Source organism: Bos javanicus, chromosome 13 (assembly GCF_032452875.1).
Source record: "Bos javanicus breed banteng chromosome 13, ARS-OSU_banteng_1.0, whole genome shotgun sequence".
NCBI classification, from domain to species: domain Eukaryota; kingdom Metazoa; phylum Chordata; class Mammalia; order Artiodactyla; family Bovidae; genus Bos; species Bos javanicus.
The window spans coordinates 37691012-37709102 of NC_083880.1; the positions used below are offsets into that span (position 1 = coordinate 37691012).

At 44.3% G+C, this 18091-nt stretch overlaps 1 protein-coding gene across 1 annotated transcript in view; it reads left to right on the forward strand.

The window, feature by feature from the left end:
- The window catches only part of PCSK2 (proprotein convertase subtilisin/kexin type 2), a 239685-nt gene that overhangs the window by 123586 nt on the left and 98008 nt on the right, over positions 1–18091 (forward strand). The window contains exons 3-5 of the mRNA XM_061436282.1: positions 7241–7354; positions 9533–9641; positions 14556–14593. Coding sequence (XP_061292266.1) covers positions 7241–7354; positions 9533–9641; positions 14556–14593 — 261 coding nt within the window. The remainder of the gene's footprint in view (positions 1–7240; positions 7355–9532; positions 9642–14555; positions 14594–18091) is intronic.

The window sequence follows — 18091 nt, forward strand, 5'->3', positions numbered from 1 at the left end:
TGTCTTCCACTAGCTAAGAGCAGGAAGAGTGAATTAAAGACACGCTGAGCTGCTTTGAGGGGCTTCTCTGGTGGCTCACATGGTGAAGAATCTGCTTTCATTGCGGGAGACCTAGGTTCGACCCCTGGGTCAGGAAGATGCCCGGGAGAAAGGAATGGCAAACCACTCCAGTATTCTTGCGTGGAGAATTCCATGGACAGAGGAGCCAGGCAGCTACAGTCCATAGAGTTGCAAAGAGTTGGAGGTGGCCATCTTCATCCTATCCCTTTGTATCATTCCTCCATGGGTCCTTGTTCAGATTTCCTCTTCTTATAAAGGACACCAGCCATACTGGATAAAGGCTCACCTTAGTGACCTCATTTTAACAGAATTATCTAAGACATTGCCTCAAAAAAAAACAAAAACAAAAACCCAATCACATTCTGACACACTGGGGGTTAGAGCACTGACATGTGACTTTTTTCAGGGGGTCATAATTCAACCTGTAACAGATCTGACTCATGGCTCCTCCTTTGGCTCCCTGCATGACTTTTCGTGCCTTCACTCCTAATCCCTCTTCTGCCCCAAGATTGTTGTGAAAATTATCTGAGATGATGTATGTAAAGGTCTGAAACACCTCCTGGCACACAGTCAGCTCAATCAGTGTGAGTGGGTACTAGATCTCACGTCCATTTTACAGGTGAAAAAAACAGCCTCAAATATTTTCTGTAGCTTGCTTGAGATCTCATGATAGTGAACAGTAGGTATATCAGAGTCTCTAATTCACACCTGTCTGTCCCAAAGACCAGCTCTTGTCCACAATGCCACACAGCCTGTTCTTCCACGTTTTATATTCAATAAAAGTCAAGCTATATCGTTCTTCCCATAAGATGAAGACCAACTCAATACATTTCAATTCTCCCCAGCAGCTCAAAACTTAAAAGGACAGCCCCCCAGCATGGCTCTGGCATCTCATGCACCAGAAAGGAGGGTCCTTTCCCCACCCCAGGAGAGTCATGACAGATAATCAGGCCAGGGGCCAGAGGCTGGGAAGGGGTGGGGAGTGGGAAGAATATCCAGAATGCAGCAAATTGTCCAAAGAACACAGCTCTTAAAAATAAAAATTAAAACTCTCTTAATTTGTACAGTAAATTACCTAGCCTGTATCAGCTGATGATTGGGCACAATGTTTCTGGAAGAGCTATTTTTGTTTTGTCTGAACCTATCAGAAAAAGAAAGTCCTCAGCCTCCGCTCCCCCGCCTCCCAGCAAGCAACCTGAGATGAATAAGGAGAGATTTAATTTTTTGTAAGCAAATACAATGTATGTTCTTATGGGTTTGGGTTTGGTCTCCTCCAGAGAGCACACCCTTGAAGTTGCTTAGTATAGATGCACTTTGTCCCTCTCTCATCCGTAGTTCGATTTCGTTTCTCTGTGATGTGTCAGAACGGGGTCAAGAGACAAGAAGCGGGGGGTAGAGGAGTCTAGCACACAGCTGCTCAAGCCCCGGGCTCTTAGGAATCACCTGGAAAGTTCAAGAGACATGGAGGCCAGGGCTGAGTCTACTGCTCTGTTCATCCAGGCTCGGAACCTCTGCTTCCTGCATCACTGATGCACCAGAGAATCAGGAGGGGATCTTGGAGTTTGGAGTCTCCCAGAGACCTCAGTCCAGGACACACGGCGTGGCCCTCTAGGAGTTCTTCAAGAACAGGTTCCCAGGCGGCACCCCAGGCCCCCAAAACAGAATAGCCATGTTAGGGTGTCTGAGGGCCACACATGCTCAGGTTCCCCACACTCTCATGCACTGTCAGTGAGCATGCAATTCAGTATAAGCTTTCTGGGGGTCGTTTGGCAGTAACTGCCTGATGAGAATTTAAAGTCCTACCCAGCGATGAGTTTATCCTGATGACATAGTCCATAAACATCACCACAGTGTGTGTGTGTGTGTGTGTGTGTCTCCATCCTCTTCATATGAGGACACCAGCTGTACTCTATTAGGACCCAGGCTGCCCTCACCTGAACTAATCACATCTACAATGGCCCCGTCCCCAAACTCGATCACTTTCGGAGCTACCAGGGATGACAACTTCAACATGTCTTCTAGGGGACATAGGTCAACCTGTAATAGGCTCATTGGTAAAGAATCTGCCTGCCAGTGCAGAAGACACCAGAGACTTGAGTTCAGTTCCTGGGTCGGGAAGTTCCCCTGGAGGAGGGCATGGCAACCCACTCCAGTATTCATGCCTGGAGAATCCCATGGACAGAGGAGCCTGGTGGGCTATGGTCCATGGGGTCACAACATGTCGGACACAACTGAGCAACTGAGCATGCCCATGACACAGAAAAGCGTAGTGTGACACAATCAATAGCATCACAGATCACAAACCAAGTGCCCTCAGCCCCACGTTAGTTCCGTGTTTTATGGTTTTTCTTCACAGGCTCACTGCAAGCCTAGATGTTCTCCTACTCTTTGGAGGCAGATTCCTAGATTGCCCCCTTTCTCCTGGCCTCTCCCTTGCCCAGCACAGTCAGTGCTAATTATCAGCTATTTAATTATCAGCACAGCAGGGAAGTGATCCCCGCCCTGATCCTTAGGAAGTTATAGGCGGTGAAGGTCAGTCGTGTCTGACTCTCTGCGACCCCAGGGACTGTAGCCTACCAGGCTCTTCCGTCCATGGGATTTTCCAGGCAAGAGTGCTGGAATGGATTGCCATTTCCTTCTCCAGGGGATCTTCCCGACCCAGGGATCGAACCTGGGTCTCCCACAGTGCAGGCAGACGCTTTACCGTCTGAGCCACCAGGGAAGCCCATTTAATTATCAGCCCGGCAGGGAAGTGATCCCCGCCCCGATCCTTGGGAAGTTATACTCGGTGAAGGTCGACTATGTTCCATGCCTCAGGGAGAGGCTGTGTGCTTTAGCGGAAAGTTCACAGCATTTAGAACTGATCAACTTGGGTGACTGCCATGTTTTCAATTTTTGGCCAGTGGTCTCTGAACCTTTGTTTCCTCAAGTTCCTTTGAAACTGAAAGTGTTAGTTGCTCAGTTGTGTCGGACTCTTTACAACCCCATGGACTGTAGCCCACCAGACTCCTTTCTCCATGGGATTCTCCAGGCAAGAATACCAAAGTGGTTTGCCATCCCTTCTCCAAGAGGTCTTTCCTACCCAGGGATCAAACCCTGGTCTCCTGCATAACAGGCAGATTCTTTGCCATCTGAGCCACCAGGGAAGATTAAATGTAGTGAAAGTACCTTGTTAATGCAACTTGTAAAAGAGTATGCCAACATGCAGGGATGTCTGCCTCACCCTAGTACCGTCTGTAACTAGCATATTGTAGATTCACAAAAATGTTTGTGGACTGAAAATCTCTTCATTGAGGGGAGACACAAGGAAGGGAAGGCAGTAGGTGGAGTTGTTCCAGCAAAATCTGTGTTTGTACATGTTTCCAATTAAGGTTTAAAACCTGAACCTGAATCGTAGAATATCCATCTGTTCATTTGTAATAAAATAATACCCAGTAACACATACACCTGCTTTCTCATATTTTTTTATTTGTATAAATGTTTAAGTCAATGAACCAACTTGGGGGAGCATTCTAAAACTAAATACCGAAGCTAACTGTATGTTTTATATATATATATATTTTTTTTTTTTTGAAAAGGCGAGAAGCCATGGTTAAGTTTTATGCGTGTCATTGGTCCTACATCTAAGTGGTAATGAAAGGAATCATCTGTGAAAGGTTACAGTTCATAGGAGGAAGAAAAGAGAATAAAACTGGTCTTTTAGTTATAATGTGAGGGAAGATTATAGATGCTAGGAAATACTTCTCTGACATTAAGAGCTTTATCACACGTAGAATTGTAACACTGAAACCTTCCCCAGAGGTCTTTAAAAATAGTTTATAACCTCATCTCTCTGCTCATGGCAATTTCACTTATAATAGAAAACAATTAAATGACCACTAAGAGGGAACTCGTTGTATAAGTTATGGTACATTCCCCTATGGAATGTTTAGGAAGCCATTAAAAATTGAAAGATGAGAGCTATGTAGCAATGTATTAAAATTCTTATGGTCAGATACTCAACAAAGAAAGAGTGCTCTCTTTTTTTTTTTTTTATCAATTTTATCAATGATGTGATTACTATTATGTAAAAATTAGGTTTAAATGCAAGTTAGGATTGGACAAGAACCAAAACGCAAAAGTGACTGATGGCAGTATATGGTACCATTGTAGGGGAAACGCTGTTGTCTAGTTTTTTGTGTAATAAGTGAAAATATATGTCTTAAAGGTGTTCATCCCTCTTGGAACTCTAACTGTGATCTTCACTGAGGACATGATTCAGAAAGCACTCTGCAATCTTAGGATTCTTGGTTTTTGATAACATAAGGTGCAAAACTATAGACCTCTCAAGTCATACTGTGGCGCTTCTGAGTTACAAGGAGGATGCTGTCCAGTAAGCATGGCATTCCAAAGCATCGCTGGTCTCCATTAAAAACTAATTTATGAAATTAAAAATTAATTTTATGGAAATGAAGTTAGACAGCCTTTTCATCTGAATGCACTTGGTCTGAGTTTGAAGTGACGTTGTGACAGCCATTCCTCTACTGTTATTCGAAAAGATGGAATCTGAGATAGTCTTCCTGTTCTCATGCTTCTGGGAACAACCTGCAGAGTTTTCCAACATAAGTCTATACGATGGGGCCACCGCCAACCAGGGGAGGCCAGGCAAGGTCCCCATCTGAGAGCAGAGCAGGTGAAGACTTGGGTGTGGAACCAAAATGGGTAGATGGGCACTCAGGGTGGGCAGGCAAGCTCCAGTTCCTGTACTGGAAATTCCAGTAACCAGAAGCTTTGAGAGGGGGCATTTGGTGGCTCTTTACAGGTTGAGAGTGTAGGGGAGGAAGAAACCTCCCTTGTGCTACTCACAGGTTCCCATGGCTGGCCTAATACTAAAATGGACTTGAGACAGATTAATGGAAGAAAAAGAAACAAAATTTAATTCATGCACATGGAGGTCTCATAGAATCCACAGGACCTAAGAAGTGGCCAAAGCAGGCAGCTTTTTTTAGACAAAGAAACAATAAATTTGTGAAGAATTGTCAGGACAAAGAAATTCAGGTTTGGAGTGCCCAATCTGTGAAGAATCTAAATAGAATTGAAGCTTGAGGTAGTAAATAAGGGCTTCCCAGAGTTTCAGTGGTAAAGAGATGCAGGTTCAATCCCTGGGTGGGGGAGATTGCTTGGAGTAGGAAATGGCAATCTGCTCCTCTATTCTAGCCTGGAGAATCCCATGGACAGAGGAGCCTGGCGGGCTACAGTCTGTGGGGTCACAATGAGTTGGATACAACTGAGTGACAAACACTTTCACCTTACTTTCAAGGGGTAGGGGTTAACTGTATCACAGGGAATGTCTCTTGTTGGACTCCCCACTCCCCAAAAAGAAGTCACAGAGCAAATGGCACACCCACTACTTCTCTACATGGACAGTTTCTTGAAGAATTGAGAATTTTTCTGGCAAATAAGCCCGGGCCTTCCTGTGTCCACGTGTGGAGCAGGAAAGTGAGGAACTGCTCAGCCGCAGCCTCCCTCACCTCCCAGGGCAGCAAGGAAGGGGAGGGTTTTCAGTCACGCCTATGGTCTCTCTATTCACCCCCTTCCAGCTTCACTCCTAACGTGGAGTCTTCTGTTTTCCCTCATCCCGTATCTGAGTTCATACGGTGTAGGCAACAGAAATTGATTCTGGATCATGTAAGTGAAAGTGAATCTGTTGGAAAGTGGTGCGGAGCTCACGGTCTGTGGGAGGCTGAAGGATTGGTCCTGGGGGGCTCCAGGCTGGGCTGTGGCTAACAGTGGCAAGGATCCTTTAGGGGGTGGGGTCTGGTGAGTGAGCTTCTGAGATAAACACCCTCCAAGGGTCCTTTCTGCCCTCACACCATTTCCCCATGATGCAGACCCTGGAAGAGAGACACCCTCTGAGGCAGAGAGGCTTCGGTTCCTTTACAAGAGGTTGGTGCCTGGAATTTCACTCCCACAAACACAGAACCCAGTGGGCTTGAGGTCATCCCCCCAATATACTGGGGAACATGGCAGAAGGAGAAATGAACCTTTGGCAACAAAATATAATTGTAAAAAATTAACAGCATCCAGAACATACCCTTTTACCCATTTGCATAGTCCTGGAGCAGGTAGATGTTCAGCTACAGCTACTGCATGATGAGTTCGTTTTTGCCCAAGTGGAAAGAAAGCTTCCCTTTGGGACAAAGCCCAGCTGTTGCCAGGAGCCTCCTCATTCAGCCCCTAAGTTTCATTTCCATCCAAGGGCTTGGGGTTCAATCTGACTGTCCCCAGATGAAGTGTCATCATTGCAAAGAGAGCACCAATTAATCTTTGAGGTTCCCTCACTCACCTTCTAGAACTTTGTTGTGGACTTACTGGCTTGTCGGGCAGGTTTTTCTTTTTTTCTTGTTTTGATGTTTCGTTTTGGCTGATTCCCAAATGTGATAGTACAGGACTGTCAATAAAAGTGGCTACTGTTGTTGCGGAAACCAGTACTGGAGAAACCAAGCACCACACTCGGAGAGTTGGATAGTCAGGTTTATTACGCTGGCGGGCTTCCGGAAGAGTTAACACTCCAAGCTCTGAGCCCCGAACAAAGGGGTTACGGAGCTTTCTATACACAGACAGGCATGATTAAGCAGGTTTGCAGGGGCTAGGGCGATTGCAAAGAGCAGGACAAGGGTGAGTGAGATAAGCTCCAGTTCCTAGTATTCTGAGTCCCCACTTTCTGAGACCTATGTGATCCAGACTTTGTAAGGAGCAAGCTGGGTTACAGAGGCAGAAGGAGCAGGAGGTAAAATGTCTGTAAAATTTTAACTTTTCCTCTTCATTATGGTGCCTCCAGAAAACTAGGCTGTGATGGGTCCACCCCCTCCCTCTCTGAAATCACATTCATTCCCTTAATGCAAGTGTTTCATTGTTTTATTTCACCTAATGCCCCATACCACCTTATCTCCACCTAATTCTTATTCTCACAAAACTCCCTGAAGGCCATCCCCATGGCCTTTTTGTTCAAAGCAAACAATAGTAAATTATCTTAGGAAATAATCAGAAAGTAAGAGTGTTCATGAGATGAGCTCAGCTTCTACTGAGGGAATGAAAAAAAAAACATTATATACAAACGGAATTTGAATTTGTGGAAATGAATTCTAGAAGAGGGGTGTTCGGCCAATAGTCAGGTAACACTCAGGCATTGTCATTCCAGGTAAAGAGGGCCTTGCAGCAGGAAGGATTCAACCGGAAAAAGCGAGGGTACAGAGACATCAACGAGATCGACATCAACGTGAATGACCCTCTTTTCACGAAGCAATGGTACCTGGTAAGCATCTCGGTCCCCTTCATAATGGTTCCCATCCTGGGACTTCAGACAAAAGATGCATTTCTATTTCCTCATTAGTCTGTGGGATGCTAGCCAGCGCCAGCTTGGGGGAACTTTTCTGTCCCCTCTGATCAGTATTGATTTTCCATCACCTTCCACACATCTCATTCTCTAATCGGCTTTCTTTCTGGAACTGCTAAACAGCCATAACCTTCTGGGTTCAAAGCAACTACCAAGAGCTGCTTGGTTTCTCCCAGACCAGTGTATAAGTGAAGACTTGCAGAAACATGTGAAAGTCAAGTCAACGTTCTGGGAGGAGTAACCAGGGCCTCAAAAGGTAGAGGACTGGGAGGCAAGGATGGGGCCACAGGTGTAAGAGAAAAGAGTGGGGTGACTTCACAAGGGACAAGCAAGAGAACTCAGAGACTAAAGTCGCAGGAGTACCACCTATTGGTGCTTCCTACAATAAAGGCAGTCAATTCAGTAGAGCTTAACTGATGTAGGATTCAAGGCACAGAATCCTAGTCTGTCTGGTGAAACGAATATATTTTCACAATCTATTTGGGTGGGTTGGGTTATGTTTAAAAGAGACGGGCTCACGTGCCTCCAAACCAACACAAACCACAGAGTATATGGAATGGAAGGGGTGACTAATTTGTAAATGTTTGTAATTTATAAACAGCCCATTGTAGGAATGCATCACAATTTTTCCCTTGGAGTTTCAGAGCTGGACTATGCTCTAGGCTTCAGGGCAGGGAATTCTATAAATCCAGTCTGGGTAACTGAATGAGTTTATGTGTGTTAGGATTGCCTAGGTATCTTACAATAACAAACAACCCACAAATCAGAGTGGAATAACAACATCAAAGCTTGTTTCTCACTCACGTTATGCATCCAACACTTTGAAATCCCTTAGGTACCCAGGCTTCATCTTAGCTGCATCCCAATCCCTGGTTACAGGAGCAACTCAATGGCGGGAGAAAAGCAAATCACGCGCTGGCTCTTAAAGCTTCTGCCTGGACGTGATGAATGGCATGTAAACTCACATTCCATTGGCCAAAACCAGTCACATGGTTCTAACTTCCAGGGCATGAGGTGTCATCTTCACATGTGCTTAGGAGAAGACAAGTCATTTCCATAAAGAGCGCTAATAAGAGTTGACTCATTGGAAAAGACTCTGATGCTGGGAGGGATTGGGGGCAGGAGAAGAAGGGGACGACAGAGGATGAGATGGCTGGAAGGCATCACCGACTCGATGGACATGAGTTTGAGTGAACTCCGGGAGTTGGTGATGGACAGGGAGGCCTGGCGTGCTGGGATTCATAGGGTCGCAAAGAGTCAGACACGACTGAGCGACTGAACTGAACTGAACTGAACTGAATGATATTTACATGTTTCAGCAGCATCATACCAGCTACTTGTCACTGTGGGCATCAGTCAATACCAGCTCTAACTTCCCTATTTTTTTTTTTAATGATTTATCTTTGAGAGAATCTCCGCAGGACAAAAATGCATAAGAAGAGGGTAGTGAACATATTTGTATGGAATTTTTCTTTTTTCCTTTTCTTTCTTTTTTGATTTTTTTAAGGGGGAAGGCTTTTTTTATTTCTTATATTAGAACTTGCACTAAAGGTGAGGCAGCTCTCTTTAATTCAGTTCAACAAATAATTTTAAGCGAGACTTGGTGTGGGGATATTGAACTTAAAAGGTAAATAGAGCATGCTCCCTCTTGCAAAGGATATTATTATTTAGCGAGGAAATTATTCAATCAGAATAAAGCAAAACAATACGAACTAAATTCTGAAAGTGAGGAATAAATACAGAGCTACAAGAGTTGTGAGCACTTAATTCTAAACTGGGGAGGGTTTCTTGCAATGTTGGTCCTCAGGAGTTTAAAGATGATGATCCAGTAATGAGGTAGGGAGACAGAAATTGCATTTGAATATTTCCATGAGACAGAAAATACCAGTGTTCTGTGTATCAAAAAACAGAAGGAGCAGACTAGAAGAGGTAGATGGAGGGAACACCCCTAAGTCCTGTTTCATGGAAGACGTGACCTCTGATCTGGCCCTGAAATATCAGGTGGCTGCAGAGTGTGTCAAGCAAATACTTACCATCTGGTACTTTACCATCTACACCAAACTAATAAGAGCCTCTGCTTTGGCATTCCTGAACCAGATCAATACCGGGCAAGCTGATGGTACTCCCGGTCTCGACTTGAATGTGGCAGAAGCCTGGGAGCTGGGATACACAGGGAAAGGTGTTACCATTGGAATTATGGACGATGGTGAGTATTCCAAAAGCTTCATTCATCTGGAACCAAGTGTGTCTTTTGCATGTCTTTGGAACGGAAAAGATCCATCGTTTGGGAGTCAGAGGTAGGAGGGCCAGAGGCTGGGCATGGTCATGTATACTGTGCCGACATCCTCAGCCTCCTCACATCAGTGATCCTCAAGCCCTTCACCAATATGTACTGAATTAATAAGTTTACATTTTTTTAATGAACAAATGAAAGTTGACAACCACTGAATTATAATTTCTCACTGGGGCCACTGGACTTCCCCTGGTGGCTCAGTGGTAAAGAATCCACCTGCCAATGCAAGAGACGTGGGTTCGATCCCTGGGTTGGGAAGATCTCCTGGGGAAGGAAATGGCAACCCACTCCAGCATTCTTGCCTGGGAAATCCCACAGATAGAGGAGCCTGGCAGGCTACAGTCCATGCAGGTCACAAAAGAGCCAGACAGGATTTAGCGACTCAACAACAGCAGCAACAAACACTGCTTATATCTCACCTTGAAACAGCTTCTAAACTGTTTATATTTACCACCTATGTCTCTAGATCCACACTGTTCAATGTAGTAGCCACTAGCCATATGTGGCTATTTACATTTAAGTTTTAATTAGAGTTTTAAATACAGTTTTAAATACAATTAAAAATTCAATTCCTCAATCACATTCACTTAATTTCAAGGTCTCAATAACCACATGGGGCTAGTGGCAATTCAATTCCACTTCATTTCTATCATCACAGAAAGTTCCAGTTGGCAGTGTGGCTCTAGATCCCCAAAAGCATTTTGATTTTATTGCTGCTTTCAGAATGAGCCCTGGTAAAGCAAACTGATCACAGTTTACTATTCTTGCCCCCCTGTAATGTTAATTCTATCCCACATGCCTGCCCGACAAAGATTTAGCGGAGCTTTATTTTTTATATATCATGATATGAAAGCCAAAGGGTTTGATGAACTGCTGTTTTTCTAACATGTGCCATTGGCTCTGCCGAGATTCTGGAGTACCTCTACCCTGCAGGCTTCTCATTGGGGATGCACTTTCACCTCTCATCAGCCGTCTGGATCCTCCATAAAAGCTCCGCTGGGCAGTACTGGTCCAATTACATATAAAGTCTGTACAGAAATGAAGCAATGGAGCCTTTCTCTTCTCAAGATCCTCAAAGAATATGATGTTCTCTAAAGCAAGCCTTTGAAGCAGGATTGATGGGAAACAAGGACAGACAGCGTGCTTAAAATCAGCGTGTCTTTGTGTGGGCTCAATTAAATATCGACATGAAAACAATGCCCAGTGCTTTCTGAGGTGTGAGATGTTTTGAAGTGGAGGCAAAAGCTTTCTCCAGTGGCCAAGGGCTTTCACAGGGAAAAAAAGGAGTTCTCACAAGAGTGAGTATATGTGTATATGTGTACGCACACACTCATGCCATTGTGGGCAGCTTACCCGTTTTTCCTTCCTGATGCTTTGGCTCAGAAAGCACCACGGTTGAGGCCAGCTCACCTAGGAGAAAGATGCATGTAGGTTTGGGGGGAACCTGCCTAGATTATACTGGAATCACCATTTCATCACCAAGCATCTGGGGGATCAGAGCAGCACCCTTAAAAGGGGTCACAGGCAAGTGGTTTTGCTCTTACAAAACCTCCAAAGTCTCAACTGAACTGTTAACATTGTAACTAAGGATATGTACATGTAGCCCCTTGTTGATTCCCTGAGGGCTCCACAACTGCCAGCAATTCCTGAGGATTTGGACTGTTGTAGAGAAGACTTTCAAACTAATGACAGGATACCAGTGATTTATGAACTAAAGTATAACCAAGTATTTGTCATTTGTGCACCATATTGCATCATGATGGTCTGGTGATGAGTCAGCGCCCCCTGTAGACTGCAAGCCTTAGGTGGCTGTTCAGCTCAGGTTCTGTGTCTAAATGGTCTGTTTTTCCAAGACCTGCGTAGCACCTGGCATTCATTGCTGAACATAAACCTGTGAATGAAAACAAGAATGAATCCATTAATAATACAAGAATTGAAAAATAAATAAGCTGATTAAGAAGATGTATTCAGTGTCTTCCGCCTCAAAAGATAATCAAATATACCAAAACATTGAAATACTATTTAATTACCAGGTTATCGTTTTCATGCTTAGTTCATTATTATTTTTCTGGATCATGTCTGTCATCCTTAATCCATCTGTCAATAATCTTCCTCAGACCAAAGTCTGTGTCTGTTCTAACTTAACATTCAGTCTTCCACTTAACCTAATTAAAGATCCTTTATTTTAATTAGGCTAAATTTATCTTGTTTTAATTCTGATTTCCTTCAGTCTTCAAATTATCTCTGGGCTTTTCCCATCACAGAGATGAGACTATCACATCTTAGAAAATTCCTCTCCTAAGTAAATTGAATCATCAGAACAGGAAGCCATATTTTAAAAATTAACTGTTAGGGAAAAAAGAAACTTATTCTCTGCATGTGTGTGTATCTTTTCTTTTAAACTTATCTGTTTGTAACATGTTTTGCCTAACAACGAGTGCACAAAATGTTACCAATTTCAACAAACATATAGGACAATTTAATTTCAACACAACACTCTAAAACCAAGTTGCTGCTGTTGTTCAGTCGCTCAGTCATGTTGGACTTTTGTGATCCCATGGACTGCAGCACACCAGGCTTCCCTGTCCTTCACTATCTCCCAGAGTTTGCTTACATTCATGTCCATGGAGTCGGTGATGCCATCCAACCAACTCATCCTCTGCCACCCGTTTCTCTTCCTGCCCTCAGTCTTTCCCAGCATCAAGGTCCTTTCTAATGAGTCAGCTCTTTGCCTCAGGTGGCCAAAATATTGGAACTGCAGCTTCAGCGTCAGTCCTTTCAATAAATATTCAGGACTGATTTCCTTTAGGATTGACTGATTTGATCTCCTTGCCGTCCAAGGGACTCTCAAGAGTCTCCTCTAACACCACAGTTCAAAAGTATCAATTCTTTGGCATTATAGTCCAACTCTCACATCCATTCATGACTACTGCAAAAACCATAGCTTTGACTAGATGGACCTTTGTCAGCAAAGTGATGTCTCTGCTTTTTAATATGCTGTCTAGGTTTGTCATAGCTTTTCTCCCAAGGAGAAAGCATCTTTTCATTTCATGGCTGCAGTCACTGTCTGCAGTGATTTTGGAGCTCAAGAAAATAAAGCCTGTAGACTTTTTGAATTATTTCTTCTTTCTGCACCATCCACAAAACTCTAGTAATGTGGTAAATGAAAGTACTGATGAGGATGCAAGGAATATAATTGGTTACGTGTTTACTGCAAGCTAAACACTTTCAGTGAACTGGCTCCGACCTCGAAAACTGCTTTTCGAGGAGAACAGTACTTCCGTTTCAAAGATGAGGAAGCTGAGACTCAGAGAATCTATGCGGCCAGAGTCACACAAACATTTCGGTGCCTGAGCCCGGATAGAACTGGATCTGGAAGCCTGTGCTTATCCCCAGCTCCATCCCACAGCCTACACTGACATCTCTGAATCAGGGTTGAGAACAAGGGTCTTAAACTTTAAAAATATTAGCCTTTTTATCTTCCTCCCCCATCTTCCTGCAGTTTTGAGGAGCAGGGTAAAGGAGGTGAAAGAGAAGGGCCTGGCTATCGTCTCCCAAACTGTAGAAAGCAGAGTAACATCAGCAGTTGCTTCTGATGTGAAAACATCAGTAGATCAGTGACTCCCAGTCCAGGAATTACTTGTGCAACCAGAAAAAAAAAAGGAAAACTTCCTTTTAAAAATACAATATTTGGATGCAAGTTCTTTTTGGCAGGACAAAGCTACAATGTGGCCCGGCCTTGTTATGCATGCAGCAAAGATGACTGACACTTAATCATGATCAAGACTTAATGATGCCTCTGGCTTGCAAATATTGCAACCCAATAGAGTTACTGATGCCTCTGGAATAAGACCACACTGTTTTCACCCCTACCAGGTTGAGAAGAATGCAAGCACAGAGAAGCCAAGTACCTTGCCTGAAGTCACTCAGCTAGTCAGCAGCATGGTTGGGATTAAAACTCTGGTCTTTGACTCCAAAGACTACACTCATAACCATACTAGGTAGCGCAGGAACCCAGCCAATTTCTGAGAGGGCTGGATGCTCTGATGTTGTTGCTGCTTTTCAGTGATTAGATACTACAGACCTGGATGAGAGCTTTGCAGTTTGCCCTTTGAAGTTCCTCAGTGCTTTCTGAGATCTACATGTTGATGGATCCCAGCAGCATCAGGGACCATAATCCTACTGTTGCAATGACCCTGGACAAGATAGGCCGCATGCGGGAGAAAGCACAGGACTCCCACCAGAAGATTCATGGTCTCAGGCCCCCTGGAAAGCTTTCTGCAAAAACAAGAACCAGTTCCCACCTGGGACACCTCCAGGAAGCCACTTGCCCTTTGCCTAATGGCTTTTCTCGCCAAGCCATGTTTCTCTTGTTATTTCCGTGCCTGGCAATGCTCTCCTAATCCACTGCTGTCTGAGCCCTGTTAAATAATCATCGCTTTTCCTCCCCAGGGCAGGCTTCACTTCAGAAGAAATGCCAGCTGATGCTTTAGAAATGTCAGCACTTCCACAAATCTCTCTTAGATCACTTCTCTGATGAGACGTCCATCTTGGGGCCACTAAGCTGACATATGTGTCAGAAGTGTTATGCTAGGGCCCTGAGCTGTAACTGGCTTCACTCCTCTGACACATCTGGTGGCCACTGGCTCTGCATCTGGGGTGTGGGGGTGGGCAGTGCCCTCCCCCAGGGGTACCTGAGGCGGGGGCCCAGTGCTCACCCCATCCCCATCTTCTGATGCCCACACAGAAGGTGACTTCTTGAGCAGGTCTCCTGAGGACGCGTGGCAGGTATTAACCCTCTGTTCCTGTGCTCTTGTCTTTTCACAGGAATTGACTACCTCCACCCGGACCTGGCCTCGAACTACGTAAGTGTAAGCTGCCCTGTGTGGGGAATCGCGCGTGTCCTAAATGCTCTGGTGCCCCTGGTGGTGGGAGGACACACGCACACACACACATCTGCCTGCACATAGGCCACACCCAGGGCACACAGGTACCCTGCACATGCACGCATACCAGATGGCCCATCTTATGGAAGCTGCAGCTCGTGTCAAAGACAGACGAGGTGTGGGGCCTGGACTAGGCAAAGGTGAGTGACTTGGGAGAGAAAAAGAAGGAACTGAGGTCTGAAAGGACAAAGTGTCAAGAAAGAAAAGGTAAAGGGAGCAGGGACAGAGCCTTGGCAAAGTTTAAAATCAGCTCCAGCTGAGGACATTGACTGGAGGGTGGAAATGAGCCATTTGGGTTCTTGCTGGACAAAACCTATGGCAAAAAGCCCAAAGGGCAGCAACTTGCACAAAACCCACAGCTTTATGAGAGCAAGCATGCCACCTTCTTAAGATTATCTTTGTCCTGATGACTTTCCCCACAAATTCAAATATGGCATATTGCTTCCCTTGACAGAGGAGAAATATTAACAGGGAATCACAGTAAATGTCTGGGCTCTAACTTTTGATCCAGCAAGTCACCTACTGATTCCTGATAAGATTTGCAAACCCTTTAAACTTAAGTGATCAGTTTACTATAACCCCAGGGAGTATACCATTAAAGCATCAGTGTAGTCACTCAAAATAACCCAAACTATTACTAAGCTATATTTCTCCTACAACTTCCAGATCTAGGTACTTTTTTTTTAGTATTTTGTTTGCTGAAAAGACTCCTATATTTAGAGAATATAGATTTAAATAGAGGAAAGATGATTAACAAGAAGTATTTGGGGATCCACGTTCTTCCTGGAACGTGTGAGTGTCCACACTGCAAAACAAGAAGGGAGATTTTACATGCGTGTGGTGGACAGGAAATTAGGAAGCAGAACACAGACGTGCTGGGTTTCTATTGATCTCGTGGGTCTTATAAACCTAGAAGAGTGTACATTGGGCTGAGCATCTTTTTTAATGGAAAAAAAAAAAGTTAAATTAATCATTGGTGTTGTCCAGCCAATGTGCCTCCAGAGAGAAACAACAGGCATCAATCCAAATCTCACTGGATGAATGAGAATCCACTCTGCTAGATCAGGCAATAAAGAACTTGGACTTCCCTGGTGGTCCAGTTGCAAAGACTTCACCTTCCAACACGAGGGGTGTAGGTTCGATTCCCTGGTCAGAGAGCTAAGACCCCACGTGCCTTGGGGTCAAAAAACCGAAAGGTAAAACAGAAACAATAATGTAACAAATTCAGTAAAGACTTTAAAAAATAGACCAAAAAAAGGAAAGAACAGTCTAGGAGCTGTTTCAATAGATTCAGACTCCCAGCCATCTGCAGAGTCTAAGGACAGCAGGTGCTCGTCCTCTCAGGCCTCCCTGCTGGCACATGGAGCCACTGCCTGGCTGTTCCTCTGCTTCCTTAGAGGGACCGCCCTACGCAGGGCCTTGTCTGTCTCCTTGAAAGCCCCATGTGTGCATTCACATGTCCAGCTCTTCTCGACTCCATGGACTGTAGTCCGCCAGACTCCTCAGTCCATGGACTTTTCCAGGCAAGAATACTGGAGTGGGTTGCCATTTCTTCCTCCAGGGGATCTTCCCCACCCAGGGATGGAGACATCTCTTGCATCTCCAGCATTGACAGGCAGATTCCTTACCACTTTTGCCACCTGGATTACTCCAAAGCCCTGCCTCCCCCAGAAATGCAGAACCATGGAGAGTTTGCCAAGAAGAGGTGGGGAGATGCATGTGCCTCGTTTTCTCCCAGGTTCTGATCTTGGAAGCCCTTCCTTGCAGAGAAATGGTAGGGAAACCAGTTGCAGGTGGAGGTTCGGCCTCAGGGCTGCCCTTGCAACTGAGGCACTTCTAGTTTCCTCCCTGAATGAATTCCTCTTGCAACCTGTAGAGCATCACTGTGGAGTGGCTGCCAGTCAGGCTGGACAGTGGGCAGCACATGCCTCTCTCTTTCTAAGGCTACTTACTGCCCTTACTGGAGATTGACCTGGCCACCCCTGCCCAGCCCAGGTGTTTCTGTGACAGCTGTTCCCAACACCAGTCACCAGACAAAAAAGAGATAGTAATTCAACACCAGTCACCAGATTAAAAAGAGACAGTAATTCAAGTGGGAAAAAAATTCTTCCGGGGCTCTGGTGAATGGTAGGTATAATGCCAGTGGACAGTGTCATTCACCTGCCAAAAACCCTCATCTGAATCAGGAAAGTGAAAGATACACATTGAAGGGTGTCAGCTCCCCTCAAATCTGCAATATCAGAACACATCTGAAAAGTCTATGAGTTCTTTGAGTGCCATTTTCTTTTTTCCTTTTCTTTCCTTTGTTTCTTTCCAAAACAAATGTTTATAAATTAAAAAAAAAAATGTCCTCTATAGAACATGCGGAAAAACATAAAACAGATTCAGAACTAGCTATATCACCATTCTTAACATTTTGACATATTTTGGACTTCATTTCTATGTGTATATTTCTAATAAAACTGGGCTCTTGTTGCATATACAGTATCCCCCCTGCCATGTGTTATGTCATGATATTTTTATATTATCAAATAATCTTCAAAGCCTGATTATAGAAGCTATACAGTATTGCCTCATGTGATAATTTACTTAAACTCTGCCATCCCCAATAATTGGACAACTAGGTTGCCTCCAATGGGCATCTCACTCTGAGAGAGGTAGTGACAGATGGTGACAAGGGTGGTTGAGGGTCTCCAAACCACAACAGGCTAAGGAGAGTGAAAAGAATTGGGAAAACACACACACACACACACACACACACAACTTAAGAAGCACATTAAATACGTTTTCAAATATTTCCAGTTCTCTAGAATGGATGAGGCATTCAACCTGTTCAGTAGTTTCTCCCATGGAAATTCCCACCAATGAGTGACCACTGCAGGAGGATTTTAGTTCAGTTAAAGCAAAAACTAATGATTAAGGAATAAATAAAAAGCATTAGCTCTCCCAGGAAGTAATGAGCTCTCCTTACCTGAGAATGTTCATGAAGAGCATTGATGGCCATTTGGCAGGGTTGTTGAAGAAATGACTTAAACTAGATGACATCTAAGACCCAAATGGAAACTGTGAGCTCTGGACAGAACCGCATGATTCAACAACTTCCAACCAGAGGAAGGGTCCATGTCTTCAGCACTCACCAAAACGCTTTTAACTTTATGAAGTGAGTATGTCTAACTATACTATGCCTTTGAAAATGTCCTCTGTCTTTGGTAGAAGTGAGAAAACTGAACACCCAAATAGCCCATCCTTAACTCCTCAGCGGAAAACTTGAACCAGCTAGTTTTCACCAGTCATGCGTCTCCTTCACCCTGGGTAGAGTTGAGAGTGACAACTTTAAAGCTACTTTAAAGCAACTTTAAAGCTGCCAGATTTATCTTCTTTATTTTTAATTAAAAATTTTACACTACAATTAACAGA